Genomic DNA, 24574 nt, shown 5'->3' with positions numbered 1-24574 from the left:
GTTTTTCTTGCTTTTGGAGGAATCTTCCCATGACCAGTGACCAAATACTGGCAGCTCATGACTCACAATTTATTCTCACTGGTTTCCAGCCACACAGCCTCATCTCATATTTTTTCTTCTGAAAAGTCAACAGAGGAACATCAAGTTTATCCCCCATCTAAAGCATACAGCTTTATACCTCTTTCTGGGTCTCTCACTGCTTTGTGACAGAAAGCCAAGCTACCTTGAAGATTCATTCCATTGTGTAGGAAGCATAAAACTCTTTGTCAAGCCAAACACTCTCAGGTGAACCAGAGCATGGAGTAGTCAACCATATCTATGACTAATTCACTACTTGGTCACCTGAAGGCTCCCAGGTTGACAGAGTACTTAGGAACCTTCATCCACAATCATGGCTTCATTGTGTTTAATTTTGATTCATTATCTCAACATGGAAATCATTAAAAACTGTTATAATCAAATATTCTCAGCATCCTTAGACATTTAATTTACTTTGTAGTCTGGAGGTAGTCATTAAGATATTAAAGCTTAAAACAGGCGTTTACAAAGAAAAAAATACATGCAGCACATGAGGTTTTTAAGATGGCAGTACTGGAATCAATAAAATCTAGGGGGTATTGGTCTCCTCTGTTTTCCTGGGCAAATAAATGGTGTGTTTAACTGATGTGGTGACTTGCTCACAAAAGAAAATTGCCTTTTAAAAACAGCAAATAAAAAACATTCTGGTGTTATTTGTCTCCAGTAAACTAACTAACAGCATTTTGGCATTTTAATTGAACAACTTTGGAAGTAATGCACTGATCTTAAAATGGGTCTCTACAAACTCAAAGTGCCATTCACATTATGTTCCATAAAAAAGTAGCAGCCCAGACATGCTGAATAGTTACCTAACATGGTAACAGCAAGCATCAGATCATCTCAAAGACATAATAAGTGTGGAGGAACTTCAAGTTAATACTTCCAATAAATCTGGGTTTTTTAAACAATGTTCACAATTTCTCTGAAGAGCACATCCTTCTAATCGTTCTAAGTCTGACCATAAAACACATAAAGCAGAGAAGGGACATAAACTATGGTACTATTTCCTTTTCATCCTTCTTAAGTGGGGATGGCATGGGTCTCAAAAAATACTTCACTCAGATCACTTTTTTCCTGTTGTGGTGTGATGCCAGGTGCCCAAAGCCACGCTGTCACTCCCATCTCAGCTGGGCAGGGGACAGAAAGTATAACAAAAGGCTCATGGGTTGATACAAGGACAGGGAGAGATCACTCACCGACTACTGTCACAGGCAAAGTGGACTCAGCTTGGGGAGTTAGTTTATTTTATTAACAATCAAATCAGAGTAAGGGTGATGAGACATAAAAACTAAATCTTAAAACACCTTTCTCCCACCCTTACCTTCTTCCTGGGCTCAACTTCACTGCCAATTTTCTCTACCTCCTCCCCTCCAGCAATGCAAGGGATCGGGGAAAGGTATTTGTGGTCAGTTCATCACACATTTTCACTGCTTCTCCTTCCTCCTCAGGGAGATGAGTGCTTACTCTGCTCCAACGTGGAGTCCCTCCCACAGAAGACTGTCCTCCATGAACTTCTTCAGTGTGAGTTCTTCCCAAGGGCTACCATTCTTCACAAACTACCCCAGCGTGGGTCCCTTTCCATGGCATGCAGTCCTTCAGGAACAGGCTGCTCCAGCATGTGTCCCCCACGGGGTCACAGGTCCTACCAGCAAACCTGCTCCAGCAAGGGCTTCTCTCTGTATGGGTCACAGGTCCTGCCTGAAGCCAGCTCCAGCATGGGCTTCCCATGGGGTCACAGCTTCCTTCAAGCATCAACTTGCTTTGGCATGAGGTCCTCCAATGGCTGCAGGTGGATCTCTGCTCCCCCATGGACCTCCATGGGCTGCAGTGGCACAGCTGCCTCACCATGGTCTGCACCTCAGGATGCAGGGGAATCTGCTCTGGCACCTGGAGCACTTCCTCTCGCTCCTTCTGCACCGACCTTGATGCCTACAGAGTTGTTTCACATATTTTCACTCCTGACTCTTGCTGCAGTTGCACATGTTTTTCCCTCTTCTTAAATGTTATCCCAGATGTGCTATCACCATCAGCCTTGGCCAGCAGTTCTGTTGACAAAGGGGAAGCTTCTAGCAGCTTCTCACAGAAGCCAGCTCTATGGGCTCTCACAAAAAACCTTGCTATGCAAACCCAAAACACCTGTGTACTGTTCACGAGATGAGCAAAACCCAGTTGTTTATAACTACTACTTCAGTTCAAGCCACTTACTCCCATATTTGAATAAGCTATAGTCCTGGGACCAGCACTTCTGTTTCTTCATCTTTCCACCTGACATTGATCTTAGAAGCCTGGGTATCCAGTTCATGCATCTTGGACAAACTGACAGTTTAGGTAAGACAAAAGTAATAAAACCAGAATGATCTCTTAAAATGCCAACAATGTGATTTCAGCAATCTTGTTAGTGTTCATCCGTCAAAGATTTTCACAAATGCAGTTATTTCTCCAAGGATCACTAGGGAGTTTTACTTCCTTTTACTTTGGTTGATGATTGCAATCAACATCTTACAGTATGCACAAACTATGAGTAACTGTATTACAACTTTTAAAATCTCTAAATATCTCCGTTTTATAATTTCTCTGCAAAAACTAATGAACTAAAGAAACTAAGAGAGTCTGCAAAACTGAAAACAGTGTTGCTCACAGCAATCTGTACTTTTCTCAACCAGGGCTCCATGGCTCTAAAGGACATTTCACCCGCATAAGGATTAATGGCCTGTATCATTCTTGTTTAGGTGTCTATTACAACTCTAAATGACTCCTGATATTAGGACAGCAAATAACAGGACACAGGTCAAAACAGTGGGGTTATTTGAAGTCTACTGACCCCAATATTACAGATCAAACTCTGCTTTCAGTCATCAATGTGTGAGCCCACGAGAGGCCCACGTCGCTGGAACGGGCCGCGGAGGCCGCCCAGAGCCGCCCCCCCCGGGCCGCTCCGCCCCGGCGGCCGAGGCGGGGCCGGCCCGGCAGCTCCGCGGCAGCAGCAGCGCGGCCGCCCCGCTCCGCCCCGGGCCCCGCGCGGCGGCAGCGGCCCGGGAGGCGCCGGGGACACCGCCGGAGCTCCCACCGGCGGGATGGGGCTGGAGCCGCTCTTCCAGGCCTGGAGCTACTTCAGGCGGAGGAAGTTCCGGGAGTGCGCGGATCTCTGCTCGCAGCTGCTGGAGAGGCCGCCCGGCGAGCAGGTAGCGGGGGCCGGGACGGGAGGCGGCGGTGAGGGGCGGCAGCAGCCGCGTCCCCGCCGCCCCAGCACGGCGGGACCCTCCGTGCCTGCTGCAGCCGCCGGAGGGGCCGGCGCGACCCCCGTCAGCGGGGCGGGAGCACTGGGCCGCGCCGAGCTCCCCAGGGAGGAGGAGGAGGAGAAGAGGCCGGGCAGCGCCGACTCCCCGAGCTCCCCCCGGGCCCGGGGGCGGTGATCCGGCCCTGCCGGCTCCTCCTCAGACACGCCCCGGTGGAGCGCTCCCGCCCCAGCCCCGAAGCCGGGAGAGGGGAGCGGTGCCGGGTGTGGGTGAGGCTGCTGGAGCGCTGCCGTGAGGGCCAGAACTGCCCACAGCGAGAACTTTAACTCATTCAGGAGTTTGCGGAGTTAAGGGAAGAAAAGCTAAGACTAAAATCAGTTCTGCGTTAGCGTGTTCCTGTTGAATTTATACTGATGTTCAGATGTCCTAGCTGTTGCGTGGACTAAATCGCATAAGGTTAAGAGACACGCATTTTAGCTCAGCTTACATATGAACCTTACCTTGGGGCAGAAGGCGTTTGCATTTCAATCTCTTTGCCCTTTCTCCATCTGCAGAGTCTCTGGAAACCTTGTACATGTCTTGTTCAATACATACATGTTTTCTCATTCTTCTGTAAAAAGGAAGAATTTGAGAAAGTTGTTTCTGGATTAATGTTTATGTGCATGTAAACCTTTTTAATGCCATATTTTAAAAACGGTAATTGAATAAACTTTATCTTCATCTTGAATACTTCACATAAATTTGTAAGTCTCTCAAGGCATCCTATAGACATACATTTTAGGAATCTTGAAGGCAGTTCTTTTCCTCGCAAAGGACAAATATTTAAAGAAAGGTACATAGTCACACAGTTATGTAAATATAAAGCACAGTAACTATTTAAATTGGCATAGGATGGATATTTTAAAAATTCTTTTTTATGTTTTATAACCAACAAGGACCCACCAGCAGAAAAAGTTTTAGCACAGAAGGTATTCAAAGAACATTGTTCCTCAATGCTAAATGGGATTGAGTATTAGTTCTGTGTAGGTGCTGTATTATTTATGTATATGTACGTTATTGGATCTTTATATATGTAATCTTTGCATACAGGAAGACAACACTTGATTTGTGATAGTAACTCTTGAAGTAGCACAGATAACAGTAAATAAAAGTTATAAAGACCATAGTGCTTCTGTTGCTCTTAATTTATAATTTTTTTTAATTAATAAAACTGTTTTTAATCTATGATCTCAACATGAAAATATAAAGATGGTTGCATTTCTGCTATGTGCTAAAGCTCAAGTATAAAATTGTATTGTTACACCTGGCAACTCCAAACTTTTGCTGGGCTGTTCCCAGTAGCACTGGGAAGAAATAGAAGATGTTCAAGGCTGGGAAAAATGTTTAGGAGGAAATTAACAAAACAGCAATGAGAGGAAGTAGTTGGGTAAGGCCTTGAGCGACCTGGTTCAGTGATGGGTGTCCCTGCCCATGGCAGAGGGGGCTGGAACTAGATAATCCTTAAGCTCCATTCCAACCCCTTAACATTCTATCATTCTGTGGGATAAATTCTGATTGGTTTTCCTTCTTCCAGATATTGATCAGGTACCAATCTGTCCTGTTTACCCTGCTAAATGTTGGGCATGGGGTAAAGGAACATTCCTCAAGAATGTGTTTTGTGTGTCATTGAAATCTTACAAACTATTTTGAACTTAATACAACAAAATGGAAAAGCAAAACATATTTATGTATTGTAGCATATATACTTTGCATTTAATAGAACCATTATTTTTATATAACCTTTGAAAGATACTAAGCTCCAAGGCTGAACACTGAGTTAATTAGAACTCGAATAAATGACATACATTACTTAATTCTCCTTTTGGCCTAGTCTAATCCTATTTTACATTATTCTGAATTTATTCCAATGGCATTGTATCAGCTAATTTGCTGTAGTTGTGAATATTAGAAAAATGATTTATGATTTTTTTCCACGTTAATAAGAATCTAGGGCCATTTTCAGGCAGATTGATTTCCTGATATCTGTGTTACTTTTGAAGTGGCATGTTAATGAAATAAGTAGTTCCTAAATGTTTTGATTAAACTTTATTTCTGTCATCTTCAGCCACGTACCAGAAAATGGTACTGTCTTCCATCTGTGTGAATTACATTAGTAGTGTTTTAGTATTACCTGGCAGTATATCTGAAATGAAGTATATTTCATTTTGGTACCTAACCCAGTATATGTGGTTTATTACTCTTAAAGAACACATAGCAATTCTGACAGATTTAATGGTCAAACTCTTAATGGTAGTACTTCTGCAAATCAAACTGTCATGTTGGGCACCAGGAAAGCAGACAGACAAATGACAGCCCTTACGGAAAGTTTGGATTAAGTGAGCTGCTGTGCAGCACGAGGGAATACTCAATGGCTGTAATCACTGTGCCATCTGTTCTTATCCTCGTGTCCCATATTCTGCTAAGCATGCGCCTCCCAACCTCTGCAGCCAGGGAAAGAAGGATCTTACAAGAACTGTAGCCTCAGTCACTGTTAGGGATTCACTTCTTTGACCAGCAACCATTAGGATACGACATAAACCAAGCCACAGGAGATCATGTCCTTTAAATACCTGCCCAGGAATGGTTGAGTTAAACTGTGACTGTTACAAGTCAGAACTTTTCTGTGCTTAAGCAACCAGCCTTCTCCCTTCTAAGACATGTAATGTAACAATAGATAAGTAAAGGAAGAGACTAACAGTGCATAACTGGAGAACATATTCATGCCTGAAAGAGATGGCCTTTCTTGTCTTAAAGTCTGTACATTTTTCCCAGCTGTCAGCTAGTCTGCTAAATGATAGCACCCCTCCTGCTCCATCGTATCCACAATGACGTCCCAGAGCTATGGGCTGCTGAAACCAGGAGGTTCTTAAGGTGTCATGTTGACCTTGTAGCTAACTGGGCATGAATCAAGAATTTTCTTACACAGCAGTATCAAATGCTATGTCGTTATAAACTTGTATTCTTAAAGAACACAACAACAAAATCAAAACATTTTAAAATCAATCAAGTTTTCCTGAAAAGTTCTTAATGAATAACATTTTGATAGAAGAATAATTAGCTGCTACAGAGTTACATTTTGTGGAAGATTGAATATTTTTTTCTATAAAATATCCTGTGCATTTCCTCATTTAAGTATTAGGAATATAAATGTTATTGATGGAATTTACTTCTATGCTGATAATCTAAGATCTGGGTAAATAAAAGCTGTATTTTCTATGACTAGCATTTGGGCATACAAACACATGAAGTACTGATGTTCAGTTTAATTATTTCCTGTTGTAAGCAAACAGGCATTGTCTTCTGTGTTTATAGTAATAGCATGACCTAGAGAAAATACAATCCAGGACTGTCTCTGTTGATCATCCTGATTAGTCACCTAATCTGATTACTCTTTGGGTTCCATATGTCAGATTCAAGGCAATAACCAGAACCCATGTATGAGGCCTGCTCTAGTTTAACAATAGGAAAACTAAAATTGCCTAATGTAATTAATAGGCATACAGTGGATGTTCTTATTGATTAATGGTCTACTATGAGGATTTGCTTTTGTTCATTCGTCCTTTCTTCTCCTGGGGTGAACTTTCCGCTACTATTACTTGCATACTGGTTTTATAAGGTCAATTTAGAGTTATCACAGTTATGTTTATGGGCATTGACTTTGATTTGAAAAAGCTTCTTCAACTGAAGTGAGTTATTGGTTCAAGAGACTGTAATTAAGTTTATGCATGAAAATTAGTGATACTTACAGTGAATTCATTGTTCCTGGGTAAAGTTTGGGGGTTTTTTTTTCTGTATTTCTGCTCTTAATCATTTGAAGAGCATATTCAGAATTTTAATATTCTGCATGTATTAAATCTTACCTGAAATTAATTGTAGAATGAAGCCTTATATATATATAAGGTATGTAGTCTTTTCATTCTCTTTTCTAGGCTGTAGGTGTCAGAAAACATAATTATTCTAAATATTTTTGGTCTTCAAATAAACTGACTTTATACATTAGCATGAATTTTAAAGTGCCCTCAGTTGATTCAGGGATCTGGATTAAATTCTTCCTTCATTGCTTTTACAATCTTTTTAATTCCAAAGGAACTTTATATGTGTAAATGAAGAGTAAATTTGAGCTTTTGTTTTGAGATACAAGCTTACAGGGCAACGCTATTTGTTAATCTTCTCAGAGAACTCTTTATTTGAAATCTAGTTCCAGTGGATTACTTGCATGAGTAGCAACTGCTGGATCCACCCATGTTAAAATAGATTATATTTTAATGTAATTTTTGTTGTTCCATACTTTTGTTTAGTGTGAGGGTCCTATTACCCACTTGAGGGTTATTAAAAATCTGAAGTTACTTCTTGTCAAAAACTGAAACAATGTATCAGGATGGATGAAGAGTGCATACTCTCATCTACTTTAATGAGAGAGCAATGTTTTTACTTAATATTATTGGTCAACTTTTTTTCCAGAATGATGAGGGGTATAATTTCTGAATTTTTTAGTAATATGAATGCTCCTACAAGCAAATTCATTTTGTTTTTAAATTATTTTTGAACTAATGAACAGTGCCTAAAGTAAGATACACATCTGTAACATCAAGGCATTTTCGAGTTAGTGTTGACGTACTGTTCCTAACCTTATCCTCATTAGTTACTGTAGCACATATGGTATGGAAGAGCACCTACTGCTCTTAAACCATTTTCATATATGCTGTAACACTCAGGCACAATGGGGTGAATAAAATGCAAGCTGAATATCTCAAGGATCCTCAGGAAGCTGAATAGTTTGTTTTTTAGAAGACAAGTGCTATAAATAAAAGAACTTGGAGTTCATAAAATCATACATCTGAAATGCTAAGGCAGTTTCAGTGCCCTATGTACCCCCAGCTACATCACAGTCAGCTGAGATTAATCCCTCAATTAACATTTAGTTCCATAGTGTAGTAGATGTGTAAGCTTGTTATACATTTTAACACCCGTGAACGAGTTGTGATTCCAAATATGATCCTTAAAAGGTGACAGAAATCCCAGTACACTACAGAAAGAAGATGTCTTTCACTAGTCTTTCAGGTCCCTACTGTCATAGAATTTACTGAATAAAAATGTTCAAATTGAAAGAAGTAGGCCATGTCTCGTACTACAGAGGAAAAGAGTGAGCTTGCCATTTTCCTGGGGAAACAGGAGCCAGCAATGTGTCCCACTGCAAAGGAAGCCAGCAGCATGTGGGGCAGTGCTTGAGTTTGGAGAAGACATTGGGGCGATCTAATAGCAGCCTTCTAATACATACAAGGAGGTTATCAAGAAAATGGAGCCAGGGGCCCCTTGCAGTGCTGCGTGGAAGTGAAGGAGGCTTTGGCTTGATGCAAGGAAAAACATTTCCTGATAAGGACAGTCGGCACTGGAGCAGATTGCCCATGGGCATTGTGCAGCCTCCATCCTTGGAAGTTTTCAAGACCTAACTGGACAAGGCTGTGAACACCTCAACTGACCTCATAGCTGACCTTTCTTTGAGCAGGGCTTTGGACCTCCAGAAGTCCCTTCATAGTCTGAATTACTCTAAGATTGTATATCCAGTCTAATAAAGCTGATTTAACTGTGATAGATTTACACAACTCCAAATGTGCAAGGAATTTTCCACTGCCTCTAGAAGCAGAAACGATCTGACACTCTAAAAGACTAATAGTGATTTGGAGAAAGTAACATCTATCTCCCACTTTCCTTGTCTAAAACTAAGTAATACATTAGGAAAAACTCCTCCCCAATCCCTGGAAGTGAGCAGCAGAAGCCCTGAACGTGATAATTATACAATTATTGGTGATAAACCTACTTTTCTTTCTGTTAGTATTTACTCAATTTTACCACAAGTTTTCAAGCAGATGCAAGCTTCTGCCTTTTCATTTGTAATAAACCAAATCTGATAGCTTTCCTTTTATTTATCGGGTGATGCAATAGGCCAGTAATTTGACGTTTATTCCACTTGCTGTCTTACTGTCCAGAATAAAATGAATGCATGATTTTCATCATAAAAGGACAAAAAAAGTGCTGACATTTTTCTATTGTGTGCTTGAATGATATCAGTGTGATCACCAGCAGCAGCTAACAAAAATGCACAAAGATGGATTTTATTAAGTAGGTATTCTAAAGCCCATGGCATAATAATCTGGTCAATTTTTAAGTGATTTGCATATGTCTTTCAAGTTAATTTTCTTTTAATCTACCATTTTTCAGTTAATTAATGCTGTAATGTTAATCTAAGATTTGGCCAGCATGATCCAGAAGAAGCAAGAAAGCAAAGGTATCAGAGAGGTGAACTTACTGCAAATCTGCTTTCATTGTATAAAATATTAATTAGCTCCACAATGTGTGTAAGTTGAGATAATGTAATAAAATGAAAATTCGGCTATATGTGTCAGAGAGAAAATGTTTGTCCAAAATGAGATAGTCACAGGGTATAAATCCATTTTTGTTGTTTTTATTGTTTGGCATTTCCATTCCTCAGTTTCAATTTCCTCTCTTTTCAGGAGCTTGATTCTGAATACAGCGTGGTTCAGGTAAAATTCTTTCCATAAATACAATTATTAAATATAATCATTTGGAAGAATTTATGATATACTGAATAATATTTGTTTTCTTGTTAAGTCCTCAATGGCAGAATTTTGTTTTTCATCATTGGTAAGGCATTACATTTGATAAGGGGGAGATTTTTGATATTTTGAATAGGCAGCTTTTATATTTGATGGAAATTTATTTATCATATATTTCCTATAGCTTTATTCAGCAGTTTAGCACCTTCTAAAAGCTAAATTGAATCTACCTTGAGCTGAATGACCTTCATCTGCTGATGAGATTAGGAAAAAGCTAATGTGTGGTTCACCGACAGAACAGTGTTTGTGCTCTTAGGACTCACTTTCATGTTTCATTTAATATAGGTAATAGTGGGCTTTTATCTGTGCCCTCCCTGCTCCTACAGCTCGTTCTCACTGCCTAACTTGTGTAGAGTCTTGTAGCTGCATGATGATGATTTGCATAAGTGATGGAAGACTGAGAGTAATTGATTAGTTTTCACTTTGTCCACATTAACACTAGATTACTGCAATGGCAAGAATAGTATTGTGCAGGTGGTGGCACCTTTTGGCTCCAGCCCACAGTCAGAAGAGATTAAATGCAATGTGAAATGGCATTTTTAAATACAGCTCCATAACATATTTTACGAGTCTCCAGTTACATTCCAGTGAAGTCATGCAAGTTGTTTACATATAGAATGGTTTCAGTAAAATACTTCCAGATATCTTCTTGACTTTAATGATTACCCTTCACAATGTAGTTCTTGCGTTCTTGGGTTTTCATTGTGTACGGAATAAAATTTATTATAATGGAAAGGATTATTAGATACTAAAAGCTCTTAGAAAAATGTGTTACCATATTCAGAAAAAAAACCATTTAAATACAGATTTTAAGTTTATATTTTTAATTTGGTTTTTGGACTTCTCAGGAACAAGAGGAAGATACTCTATTCAGTGGCAAACTTCTCAGGAACTAAGTGAAAAACACTTTGTCACTTTTCTTTCTGGAATTTAGACTTCCTAAATACTGTATCACATTTTTGTACTTATGGTACTTAAAATAATGTTTACCTCTTTATTTACTATTAGTTATTGTAAACTTCTCTCTGATTTGGAGTTAAGCAAGCAAAATCTGTTGTGTTGTGAATATGTGGGTTGTCTGAAATGATCTGTCCCTTTCTTTTTCCTGCCATTTAAGTGCCTGTTTCATAAAAATGCAGTTTTTCTTCATAAGTGCCAGACATGTTGCTTATCACAAAACAAAGTTATCAGTCCCACAAAGAGAGAGCAAATACTCTAATCTACAGACTGCTGTTTAATTAAGGAATAATGTGTGATATTTGAAATTTTTATTGGCTGTGAAGCCTCGTACTAGGAGCTCAAGACTGGAATCTAATTTCTAGAGTGGAATCTAATTTCTAATCTAAGGAATCTAATTTTGCCCAATAATGACAAAGAGACATGTTGCTTTTAAAAACACATTATCACATTTTAATTAGTGGAAAAATCACAATAATACTCTTATGCCTATGTAAAGAATTGACTGCAATTTTAGTGTAGAGAAGTTGCTACTTTCAATTCCCAGGAAAAAATAATTCCAATGGACAACTTTTCTTACCTCTACTAGGAAATTAACCTGTGTTTGGCTATACAAGAGCTCTAATTTGAGCATATTTCTAATAAAGATATGATTATGTTGACTACAGACATACATGTCTTTGAAAAGAACAGAGTACCATCAAAGTGATAAAAATTCAACAAACTAAATAATTCTACAGCATAATGAAAAGCAGTTAAAGGTGTTGAACATCTAACTGCAAATTGCAACGCAAATTAAAGGCTACGTTAATTTGCCCCACTACATAAGGAGAAACTAAAAGATAATAAAGCAGATCTGGATTATGTCTGTCTGGCCTAGATTCAGATCATCCTGCTGAATTCCTTTCTTTTCATACTTGAACAAAGGTTTATTAATTGTGGTTAAACTGACTGGCTAAAACCCTCCTTTGCTTCAACTTGGAAGAAAGTACTTTTTAAAAGAATAGTTAAGTATTTCAAAATTTTTAGATATACTTTCTTTTTGATTGACACAAGGTTGCATAGAAGCATGACGGGAATGTAGAAGAAGGGATGGTCTGAGACATGGTGAATAAGAAGTGTCTCATGAAATGATTACTTAAATTATTAAATAAGTTTGAAGTTTAGATCTTCTTATACCTCTTAATTAAAGAACAAATGTTTCCATGTGTTTGACCTTTATTTCTATTAAGGTAGCATCAGTATGTTTCTATTTTGAAATGTCTCCTTAGCCAATATTAAAGACGCCTTTACACCGGACTACTATATTGTGTCAGAGAGGAAATAAATCTAATTGTTTTGGCAGTGATTTTTACTCTGGAAAGTTTATGATGATCTATTTAATATCTGATGGAAGTTAAAGAATTGGTCTTGTGACTGCCTTTATCATGCCAGCTCTATGAGTACCTTACAAGCATATCAAGTTATCAAAGTGGTTGGGTCTGCACTTATTTTGTTGGTACTTCTGTATTGCTGGCACTGATTTTTCTTGGGGTTTTTTTTCTCCCCATTGATTTGTTGTCTTTACAGTCTACACAAAACTTGTCACATAGGCTAGTGTTATGCTTGCCTTTCCACACTGGTCAGATTATCCTCCAAGACATTTAATCTAGTAATTTGTCAGTTCAGGTCACTAAAAAGTGTTGCAATATTCTGATAATCTGAGATGCCTAATCTATGCATCTACAGATTTTTACAGCTGATGCTATGAACAAAAGACTTGGTCCCCTTTCCACCGCCGTCAGACAGATGGATATATTCGACTGTTTAAGTCAATACCTTATTCAGACCTATTAAAACTGTGAAGTGAATATTAATTAAAAAATTGGTAAAATTTCTTATTAGATTATTTACTTGGTGTTTTGAAGATATTTTACTTTTTACTTTATCCTTAATCAGGCTGCCTGGAGCCTGAAAACACGAGCTTTGACAGAAATGGTGTACATGGATGAAATCGATATGGATCAAGAAGGAATCGCAGAGATGATCCTAGATGAAAATGCCATTGCTCAAGTTGCACGTAAGAATGACTTCCACTTAAATACTTTGAATAAACAAGAACTGTTTTGGCTGGGATCATCATCTAGCATAAAATAGTACATACTGAGGTAACCTGATACAGCTTTTAGCTATTGCTACAAAAAGAGCTTCAGACTGTTTTATGGTGCATGGCAATGTTGAGATCCACCACATGTTCTTGATGTGGTGCTTAGACCCATCGGACAGGAGTTCGGACAAATAGTGTTTCATCAGCTTTTCCTCTACATCTCTGTACTCACTCGCTCTTTTCCATCAGTACATCGATTTCTTTTACTCCTTTCTGGCTTCTTGAGGCACTGTGGGAAACCAGAGAAAAAAATGCACCCTCAGTGTACTGTGAATCTTATCCATATGGCTGTACTGTAGACAGCAGTCAGACATCACCTTTTGTTATCATGTCCTACAACATTATCTGAACTGATTTTCTTTCTTTCTCTGCTTTTCTCTACTTCTTTTCTCTCTTCCTTCACAGAGCAGTTCTTCAGCTCTGTCATTGTTTCTTCTATGCAACTCTTTTTCAGCTTCATTAGTTCTCTTTTAAGTGGGTAATAATTAGTAGTATTCCACTACTTTTTTGGCATTATTTGTATTTTTCTCTGTTTCTTTAGTATAGTCCACATGGAAATTTTGATGCAACTTATTAGATGGGGCTCTCAACGACTGACCACATCAAGGAATTCAAGGGAAGAGTTGCACATAGGCCAGGGCTAATATTTGAAGCATAAGAAGCTTTTCTTGTCTGTATAGACATAGGCAATATCATACCTATCTGATTACATTTTTAAAAATTTTCATTTCATGATTGGTCACATATAAACAGTCAAACAGTACTGAAGTTGTATTTATACATTATGATAAGCTAATTACCTGTGTCTGTCTTAAAACAGTGTAGTAATATAGTTTAGTTCCCCCGTAGTAATCATCTGCCAAGAAAAATCATTTGATGAATATTATTTAGAAATAAGGTATCCTGGAAAAATACATTCATACTATCTTTACACTGAATAAAGATGACTTTCTGGATAGTGTGTACAAATTTCAAAACCAAAAGAAAATCATTATGATAGTGTAGCCTGCACTCCTGAATCATTGAGATAAGACTGCTATTTGTGCTTCAAATTCACTAGATGTACCTGAGCTAGTATATAATTTTTCAGAAATTATAAGAACTTCCCAAAGATAGAGAAACCCCTGCAATCTTTTCTAAGTTATTACATTTGCTAGCTTTTATCAGTGTGTGCCATATCTTTAGTGGGAATTATCAACTATAACTTCACCTGTTGCTTCTTTGTGAGTATTTTATGCCTGATATGAAGTTTTTATTTTCAAAGGTTTATTTCCAAAGTAAATTGCTAAATCTGTCATTAAGTCATCCAGTGATCTTTTCTCTAAGCTAAATGGTCTCCTCATTCTGGGCTATATCTTTTAATTTTTGAGTTGAGTCTTGAAACTCTTTTCTTAACCCTTTCTAGTTATTCAATTGTCTTTTGTAGTCACCAAACCAGACAACAGTCCACTGACACATAGAAAATACATTTTTCTTCTATAGCTTGATTTTCCTTTCTTTATACATCTGTGGTGTTCTAATGTTACATTAGAATTACATTGATGTTATATTTTTATATAAAAGGTAAGCACAGATATCACCGAACAGAGTGCAAGGAGGATGGAGCCAGTGGTGCCCAGTGACAGGACTAGAGGCAGTGGGCACAAACTGTAACACAGGAGGTGTTGAACATCAGGAAACAGTCTTTTTTACTGTGAGGGACTAAGCACTGTCACAGGCTGCTCAGGGAGGTTGTGGAGTCTCCCTCCTCAGATCTATTCAGAAACCATCTAAATAGAGCCCTGGGCAACTGGCTTTAGGTGTTCATGTTTGAGCATGGTTGGACCAGCTATTCATAGCTAGTTGAGTTGGGATTCTCAAAATAAGGACAGAGTTGCCTGGGGTGAGATCAAGGGTATTCCCATAAGCATTCTCCCAGTGCACCAAAAACTCAAAACCAATTGCAGTTATTAAAAAACATGTGTGAAAAGGGCATTTTGGTGTCTACCTCTTCTATATTACTGCAATAGTTTAAAAAAGAGTTCAGAAAGTGGAAGACTAGTACATTTTTGCCTGTTAGTCTAAAAAACTAAAAGCCACTTTGTCCATTTCTCAGAATAGTGCCCTAGTTACCATGTTAGAAACTCTACTGGGTAAACTGTCCACTCTTTCTGTTGTGGAGTAAAACATTCAAGATTCACAGGACTATAAAAGGCAAGCAAGCAACAGAGATCCTAAGTGTGGCCAACCAAAAGAGAGAGAATCCTGAGTTTTGTTCTTTATTTTAGCATCAGTTGCTGAAAGTTGGTTTTACCAAGGACATCATGGTTAATACCTTGTATTATTTAACTTAAAATACAGCTGTTGTCAGGTGGCTGCTATAATATTGGAGTCAGAGGTGCTTAGTATCATCTTGGATTAAAAACAGCTAGAAAGTGTTTGGATTTCGAAGTTATTGATCTAGACAAGTTACTAAACTTGCTTGTATCTCAGAGGTAATTACAGCTTGAAGGCAGGAGATGGAGGACTGAAAAAGGGCAGACTTGAGGTTTGTCTTGGAGGAAAAAAGAAGGAAGGAAACTGTCTACCTATCAGTTTAACTTAAGTTCTTAGAAACATTTGCAGTAAAAGCAGTTCAAAAGTATATAGAAAATAAGTAGACAAGTAACAGTGATTTGTCAAGAAATGTCAAATCAAATCTCATTTCTTTCTGTGCAAGGTAACAAGCAGTGAACAAACTGGAAGGTATAGATGTCATATGTTGGTTTTAACCAAGTGTTTAAAACCATCTCAATAGATACTCACTTGGCAGGTTAGAAAACCCGACTAATCAAATATCAGTGACAGTGATGTAAAATCTACATGCAGGAACTAGTAATTCTTAATTATCTGCTGTCAAAACAGAAATACGTGAAAAGGGGGACCCTTCATCAGTTCACCTGGGCTCAAGCCAGTTCAATATTTTCACTGATGACTTTGATCACGGATGAGTTTGAACTGTACTGTGCCCTAAATTGTGGTAGGGGATCCTACACTGGTTTAATGACACAAGATAGCATTCTCCATCTACTCTGTAGGTGATAGTTTTGGTTTACTTACTAAAGTCTGGGTATTATTTTAGTCTTGGATAGAAAATACACCATTTCGAATTAGCATGGTCTCATTGTTCCAGTAACCTTTCTTACTTCAGGGCTATCTATTGTTCCTAAAATGTCCTTGAGAATTGGTGTGGGTTAATCCCAGTAGGCAGCTAAGCTCCACACAGCCACTCGTTCACTCCCCCCAGGTGGGATGGAGAAGAGAATGGGGAGGGTAAAAGAGAGAAAACCATATTCATTGTAGCAGTATTTTGAACAAAGAAATTTCTGACTTATATTTATTGTAAAATACAATAATTTTTTAAGTCCTCTGGACAAGGGAGTAGTATCTCAATGTGAAGTGAGAAGTGCTCTTATCTTACAGGACCAGGAACATCTTTGAAACTCCCTGGAACTAGCCAAGGTGGAGGCCCCAGCCCAGCTGTTAGGTATGTGACAGTTTATTTTTTTTAAATGCGACTACTTGGAAATGAACAAATATTACATTTAACTTCTGAAAATGAAGTGCTTCAGGTACAACTGTTTAAATTCTCTATCAATAAATACCACTTAACGTAAGAATAATGTACTTAACATCTTCAGGCCAATAACTCAATCAGGAAGACCTATTACAGGATTTGTGAGACCCAGCACGCAAAGTGGACGGCCCAGTACTATGGAACAGGCGATAAGAACACCTCGAACAGCTCTCACAGCCCGTCCCCTTACTAGTGCTTCTGGGGGATATGTCAGGCTGGGAACGGTGAGTTGTTTGACTCTCTTCTCAGAATGAGGCATTTCTTGGTCATACCATCTGGTACAGTGACATTATAGTTTACTTAAAAGCTGCATCTAAACTCCAGTTTGAAGGAGGAGAGCATTTTTAGTTTTTTATTTAAATTACTTCTAGGGTTTGAAAATGATAATTCTTGTTAGTTTGCTGATCTGTTTATATAGAAACATAAATCTGTAAGTTCACTGAAATTCACATAAACTCCCAATTCACAGGCTCTTTTAGACATGTTTTTATTCACTGAAGGCCATGAAAAGACCGTGACATGATTTCATTATGAGCATCTTGAAACCTTCTCCAAGTTTTTCAGTTTACTACAAAACAATTACTAAGTGCTCAGTGTCTGTCCCTTCAAATGATAAGGAAAATAAACCAGACTAGTTCTATCCCGTTCTTTTGGCAAAATTAATAAACTGCAAGCAGCAAGAATATATAGTACAGATAAACATCACATTAATGGCAAAACGTGGTATCTTCTCGCTGTTGCAGGTAGGAACTGATCTTCCTGAATCTTTCGTGAAATTTTTTTTATTATGTATCCCAACTACCAAGGTACATGCTTAGGCACTGTATGGAAATGGTGGAGAGAGGGAAACAAAAGGAAGTTTTTGACTGATGTTTTGTTTGGGGGTTGGGAGTTTTGTTGTATACAACTAATATTTTGAAAATTTTCAGGAAAAGCATAGGGCATCTTCCCACTTAAAAGACTTCTTTTTCCTCTTCAGGCTTCAATGCTAACAAATCCAGATGGCCCTTTCATAAATCTGTCTCGACTGAATTTAGCAAAATATGCTCAGAAACCCAAACTGGCAAAGGTACGTAACTGTTTTTGGTTAACATGATATCTTTTTCTTATTTTCTGGTGTCATTCTAATGTAACTGTACATGGGATTGGGAATAAAAACAATGATGAAATGTGTTGTAGAGGTGAAGTTCAGAAAAATAGTGTGTTACTTACCTTTTGACAGCTTTTACTAGATTTGAAATTGAAAGAATGTCTAAAGAAGTTACTTAGAAAGTATAATCTAGGAAAAACTTTTGTGGCGAATAAAATTTTCCATTAATAAATAACTTGAACTGCACATATAGGAGTGATGAAGGGCAACTAAAAAAAGGAAAAAAAAAAGCCAGGAGCAAAAAAACCTGCAGAACCCTCCTTAATGTCTGGAAATTGCAATCCTGGTCTAAAAATGTTCAGAAGGTTTGAACATTTTTGATTTTATGGCATGAGTTAACTGTTTTTATGTAAAAAGATTTCATTGTTTTGTTCAGAATACTTCATTTTCAATTAAGAACATCTGGCTGACGATCATTGAAACTGAGACTGTCTGACAATAGAACAGGTTTATCCATGTTATCTGCCCAACTTATTTCAGCTCTGAGTGGCAGGGACTGAAAGCTGTGTGATGATTTATCATTCTGTGGCCTTTCAGTTGAATCTTTCCCCAACATAATCAGTTATGGATGAACATGTTTCGAAAAAAACAACTGTTGGGCTGAGGCCAGCAACTCATTTTGCACAAGGTATCAGACAACTATCAGACACCCTCTAGGGAGCTATATTTGGCTCTCAACCTAAAGTGGAAAGAACCAGTATGTATTCAGTCTATTTTGAGAAACATAGTGGTGAACACTGTTAGAAGACTAGCAGTGCCTAATAATCTGCTAGTGGAAATTAGCTCTTCCAGTCTAAAACTTTGGTTAACTGTTTTTCATAAATGATTAGCAAATTTCTTTTCTTTTTAAAGCCTAATGTAGGCTGATGGCATTGCATTTCAGTGTGGTTTTTAAAGGAAATAAATTTTGTGTGATTGCATTGTATTCTTCACCCACTCCTTGCATCATTGTCCCTTTGCTTCCTAACCAAACTAGGCAGAAGAGTAGGTATCAAATATGGTAATCAAAGGTATATCCCTGGCCAGGGTATATCCCTGGGAAGGCAGTCAAAGACTTCCAGACTATCATCTGAAGGCAGTTACAGGTTAGTTCTTTATCAGTACTGAAAGAACTTGCATGGCTTTTGTCCAATTATGTCCTTGCTAGCAATCAGCCAGCAGACAAATTATTATAAATCCATTACAGTCTGTAAAATAGGGGGGATGTAGGAAACCTGGGAAGGATTAAGAAATGCAAGACATGTCCATAAGAAACAAGTCTTAGTTCTTCTGCCCGAAGACAGCTAGCTTTTAATTATGTTTGGTAACTACATGCTATTTAAGTAGGTAGGTTAGATTTCAGAGGATGTTTTGTCAACAACAGCCCTCAGGAATGAGAAACATACATATTTTTAACAATTTTCGTTTTTAATTAGCATTTTCTGGGGCAACTCTGTCTTCCTTCAGTTTCATATGAAAAGAGGCTTAAGCCAAAAATGTAAAACAACAGTCATAGAAACATCCATAGGCAGCAAGTGAACTTGTCAGTATTATGAAGCTAATACATTATGGCATTAACATTTCACACAGAATGTAAGATCTAAGTTTAAATTTGGAGCTACGAGGATTTATAACTTTTTAAAAATGAAACAGCATTAAGGGTAAAGCCAAAGCAGGAGGTGAGACTTCAGGCTGCACTGTGTGTTAAGAATAATTGATTAAAGTTTTAAAATTTTCTGAGCTGTCACCTCTCCCACATGCAAAAAAGATGATTAGTCTTATAGCTATTAATTTCACATCCAGAACATGCTGAACCTGGGCAGTAGCCACCAGTGTGCTTGTAACAAATGTGGATAGAGCCTTCCTAAATCTTCATTTGCAAAGCCCAGCCATGATGATGAATTTCACATAATTAGCCTGTGTATTCATGTTTGTATATGAATACCTCCTACGTACTTCTTCCTAATGTACTTGCAAAGTATCCTCACCGAATCTTTTTTCAAGTTAGATTTTTTATCTTTTCATTGTGTGATGAGGTTTTCCAGTGTTTTGAAGAATACTGAAATGTGCCTTCTCTCTGACCAGCATTAGCCATTTTAAAGACTATCACAGGAAACAGCATAGCAGACATAAAAGATATCACCTGTCACCAGACAGAGCCTCTGGTAAATCTCAGTTAGCAACTGGTTTATGGTATGAAATAGAAAGTTTTATCTTTTTTAGCTTGTGGATTTTTAATAGAGTTATTAAGATAACTCTAGATATTTTTATCCAAGCGAATATTCAGTCACTTAAATCCTTTTGAAGGTCAGGCTGTGTACATTGTGCCAACCATGCAAGAAAACATCTTTTTTTGTCACTTTAGATTTACACACTTTTACTGAATGCTTCCCTGTTACTGAACTAGAGGAGAAAATGTTCCACTACTACTTTATCGTCTATTCTATTCTTATCCACCGATTCTAATCTCCCTATAAATGTGTTTCTATTTATAATTCTTTAATGTCTTTTAATCATCTGTTCAGAGTCTTTTCTGACCAAAACTAGAAGAAAAGTAGGTCATGGTTTACTTTTCTCGCCAGACATGACAATTCATTAATAATTCTCTAGTTTCCTTAAGTTAATTATTTTAAGGATTTTGTCTAAGAAAAGCTGGCAGAAAGGTCATGGAAGCCCTTAGGAGACTGAGGTCTTGTTCTTTCTTTCTTTCCTTATGGGACAATAGTTTTTTCTAGTTTTTTAGAATGAATTATACAAATTTAGAAAAACGTTCTGTTCTTCTGAAGCAATTAAGACCTGGGATTTGGATGCAGAAAAAGTTCAAGGTTCAACTCAATTAAACCTTGTGTTACTAGCACCCATAATACATTTCTGGGAATAGAGGCTTCCACTGTCCATTTAATTGCCCATCATCTTTCGATATCATGTATTCACTGAAAATGCCACCCCCATTACCTATTATATACTCATCTGTATATAATATATATATATACCTATATATACTCATCTGTGTTCTAGTGCAGAACAACTCCAGTGCAGTATGACTTGACTAGCTTTATACACGAGTAAACAAAAATGCAGTTATGTTGCTGTGCAGTTGTGGACTTATAAGCAGTTAACCACAGCACAGCTGATGCATGTAACTTCTTTAAGCTTTGGTATTATGATGGTGTATTTGAGTTGCAGCAGCAGCACAATATTGTTACTATTTATCGTTTACGAATAATTATAAAAAGGAATTTTTTCCTCTACATATCCGAAAATTCTGTAAGGTTTAGGATTGTTTTCCCCTAAGGCAAAGTTTGCTCAGCTTACATTCTTAATAAACCTATGTTTATTTAAGTAGGTTTAGCACTTAACACACCTGACATTGCACACTACATGACACCTGTCCATTGCAAAAAGCTTTTTTTAGATCACTTGTTGATTTTACCGCTAAATAGTCATGAAATTTTGCAAGATTCTCAAATCTACATTCACTTTCAAATTATAGCTGCCTTTTTTGTTTTAAGGTGATGTTAAGGACCAGAGATAAGAGGCAATTCCACTAATCTCTTGCAACAAATTAAGAATTAAGATGCTTTCCTGTGATGACAACATAGCACATCTATAGTTTTTGTCTATTCAAGTCTTAAATAAATGTAATTTCAGCAATTGTGATGTTTGCTTTCACAAAGAATTAATTTCTGCCTAACATAATCAAGATTCTGTATTCCTCTAAAATAATATTATCAATTTTTGTCTTCAAATATGACAATATTTTAAATATTCTTCTGACAGGCATTGTTCGAATATATATTTCACCATGAAAATGACGTAAAAAACGTGAGTATATGTTCCATTTTCAGTTTTTATTATGTATGATTCAGGTATTTCTGTCAGTATTCTGCTAAACTAAAGATCCAGGTAGTACGTCACACATGTCCAGGTAGTAAGTACAGAAGTGAAGCATTAAAAGTTGCTTAAGAGAGAGAAATCCTTTCTTACAGGGGTGATAATCGGGGATGATAATTTGCAAATACCAAGCTATGGATTGCTCTCCTTTTTGAGAAGCAAAACATTCTAATGCTTAAAACTGGGTCCCTCATCTATCAATATGGTAAAGTTCCTGCATTATTTCATGTTAACAGAATTTACTGGAGCCTGAGCAGTAGCTGAAACTACAGGTCAGGTAGTGAACTGCCTAGAAAGTTCAGAGTCCTGTGGCTTGAGAGTAAGCAGTAAATTATGAAAGACTGTCTATTAACTGAATAAGTTGAAAATACCTGACAAAACAGTGATTGAAATGAACATTATTTGACATTTTAAACTGCTGAGATGATTGCTTATGCATTTGGATGAATAGAAAGGAAATATATTTGGTGAAACTGCATAAAAATAAAATATCAACGGGACTTTGAATAGTTTTTCTAGAAACATAATTCCATAGTGCTGAGGTGTTTTGTGGCCTCAAGAGAAAGATTAAATTGTTTATAACATTTATTCTTCAGAAGTTTTCCTAATTATAATTTTCCTCTTACCCTATCCAAGAGTTTTCTGTGGTTCTTACGTTACTGCACTGAATGGGTAAGATCAAGTTTGGGTACATATTGTTTAAACTTTCAGAAAGAGATAAAGGTTGCAGAAGTTTTTTGGCAGTTCACCCAGTAATTAATTTATTCAATTAATAAAGTGTCAAAATATTTCATTGCTATATTTGATATATCCACCCAGTTGAAATGGAATCAAAATTTCTGCTTGAGGTTTGTTTGAAAGAAGTTTATGTCAATAATGCATAGTTGACTAGTTGCTGAATTTTCTGCAATACTACCAGCTGGTGTGTAATTAGGCCTGGAGTTAAACTCTCCAGTTAATCAATAATACACACCAAAAATATTTTACTGTTGTTGACATAGATGATAATTATTTCTAAATGTGCTGCTATGTGAAGTTTTTTAATCTAATATGGAATGATTATTGTTGTACACTGTCAACTTGTTGTATAGCATTCTTTTAAGAGGATTGAATTGTAATGCACTCTTAATCCAAAATACCATTGAAATGGTAAGTAGAAGCATCAGAAATGTCAGAGAGAAATAGCAATTAACATTTACATATTCTGGTACTGAATATGAAGAAAGTACCTGGGTGTTAGGCCACTAGTAATTTAAAAGTTATGTTGTTTGTTACTGAAAGCTCAGTTCACTAAGAATAAAAGAGTCACTTGATGAGATGCCACATGTGCCTGTGACCTACAGTTTAAGGACATGCAGGATCTCTAGGCTAGATAGATAGTTTTATATAATGCAGGTAATTTTCCAAGCACTCCAGGAAAAAATTGTAAAATGTTTCTGCACTGTGCTGCATGTATTTTGAAATCCTTGCTGAGAGTCCCAAATGAATGACTTGCAGAAAAAGTTTTTCCTATGTTTTTTTTACATACTTGAGCCTTTTGAATAAATATCTGTAAGCAAGGAAGTGCCAGCTTAGTCACAATCATTTATTGTGTAATGAGAGGGTGATCAACATGTTCATGATATCATCTTGTAGGAAAAAAAATTGTGTCATGCTTCACAGAATGAGGTGCCTTTATAATGTAATGTATATCTCTGAAGAGATTTTTTGTAACTGTTCAGTTTGCTTTCTGTCATTTGCTTTCACTGACTGTTTTCTACACCATTTTCAATGTAATTTTGTTCTCCAAACTGTCCTCCCTTCCTTTTGAACTTCATCTGCATTAATTTTTCTTAAACAAAAAAGAAACACTTTAACTTCTGCATTACTGTGGCTGCATCAATGTTTATTCACTTCTCCTACCAAGTGAAATTTCAAAAATTCAATTTCTTGTCTCCCTAAAAAGAATTCAATCACTTAGGATTCAGCAGGGAAACAGCATGTATGTTAACTTTTTAAAAATGGATCTGGCTCTTGCTTGATCACCCATTAGAGCAGTCACTGACATCTCTTACATCTTTGTATTTTCTGCTACTGTGTGAGGTTGCACATTCTTAAAAAAGAACCAAAACCCAAGAGTTTTCTACATGAGGTGAGATGAAAGAGCTTGAAATGCTTGGAAACCAGAGAAATTGACTTAAAGTTTGAAAAGTCTTTCTTGGGACTTTCTGCATGAACAGCATACCAGTTCCTGCAGTTTTGCAAATAAAACACAAATTAGTAGTGACATTATCCTTTCTTTGTCACTGTTGATCTGGAACAGTCTGTACTGTTCTCATTTATTATTATCACATTATTATTTAAGAAACAAAGGCAGTTTTATTATTTATCTTCTGTTTCATATTCTGCCAGTATATAGTACGAAAAAAAAAGACTCAGCAATTTCAGTTTAGAAATGCTATTAATCAGTGTGCATTCAGATGAATAAATAGTGCTAGGAAATTGGTTTTAATTAAAAGTAAATACATCTGTAATCTGTCCATTATCAGAAACGTGAGTCTGCAAGTAAAAGAGAGAAGCACTGAGCTTGTTCAGCACTTGAAAATGTACTCAAAAGTCTTTCGTCTTATTTAATGAAAAATTAAACACTTCTCTGAACAAAATACTGTTATCCTATCCGTGATTGTTCTTGACTTGTTTCCTTTTGAACACATCTACTTAATAACTGACTTTCTGTACTTCTTGAGCTATTTCTAAAAGCCATTTTATGGGCTAAATGCTCTAAGAGCAGGACAGTTTGAAAGACTTGTCCAGAAATAGTTCAACTGCTACTTTTTTCAGTAGGCTGTGACATCATATTTTGCCATTATTTGCAGATGGGTAATG

General features: G+C 37.2%; 1 protein-coding gene across 3 annotated transcripts in view; it reads left to right on the top strand.

Annotated features, from left to right (window-relative positions):
• Positions 1–3043: 3043 nt before the first annotated feature.
• The window catches only part of TTC8 (tetratricopeptide repeat domain 8), a 37330-nt gene continuing 15799 nt past the window's right edge, over positions 3044–24574 (top strand). The window contains exons 1-7 of one of the 3 annotated variants that reach the window (XM_051806640.1): positions 3044–3260; positions 9866–9895; positions 12884–13004; positions 16533–16596; positions 16751–16910; positions 17666–17755; positions 21596–21640. In XM_051806640.1, coding sequence (XP_051662600.1) covers positions 3153–3260; positions 9866–9895; positions 12884–13004; positions 16533–16596; positions 16751–16910; positions 17666–17755; positions 21596–21640 — 618 coding nt within the window. In that variant the 5' untranslated portion in view covers positions 3044–3152. Of the gene's footprint in view, positions 3261–9865; positions 9896–12883; positions 13005–16532; positions 16597–16750; positions 16911–17665; positions 17756–21595; positions 21641–24574 lie in introns of those variants that run through there. The other 2 variants (XM_051806642.1, XM_051806643.1) reach the window with 2 other exon arrangements.

The sequence above is a fragment of the Manacus candei genome, unplaced genomic scaffold, assembly GCF_025592945.1.
Source record: "Manacus candei isolate 608988 ecotype Guabito, Panama unplaced genomic scaffold, ASM2559294v1 h1tg000067l, whole genome shotgun sequence".
Lineage (NCBI taxonomy): Eukaryota > Metazoa > Chordata > Aves > Passeriformes > Pipridae > Manacus > Manacus candei.
Note: the sequence above shows the minus strand (reverse complement) of the source record. Positions and strands in the feature narration are given on the sequence as shown.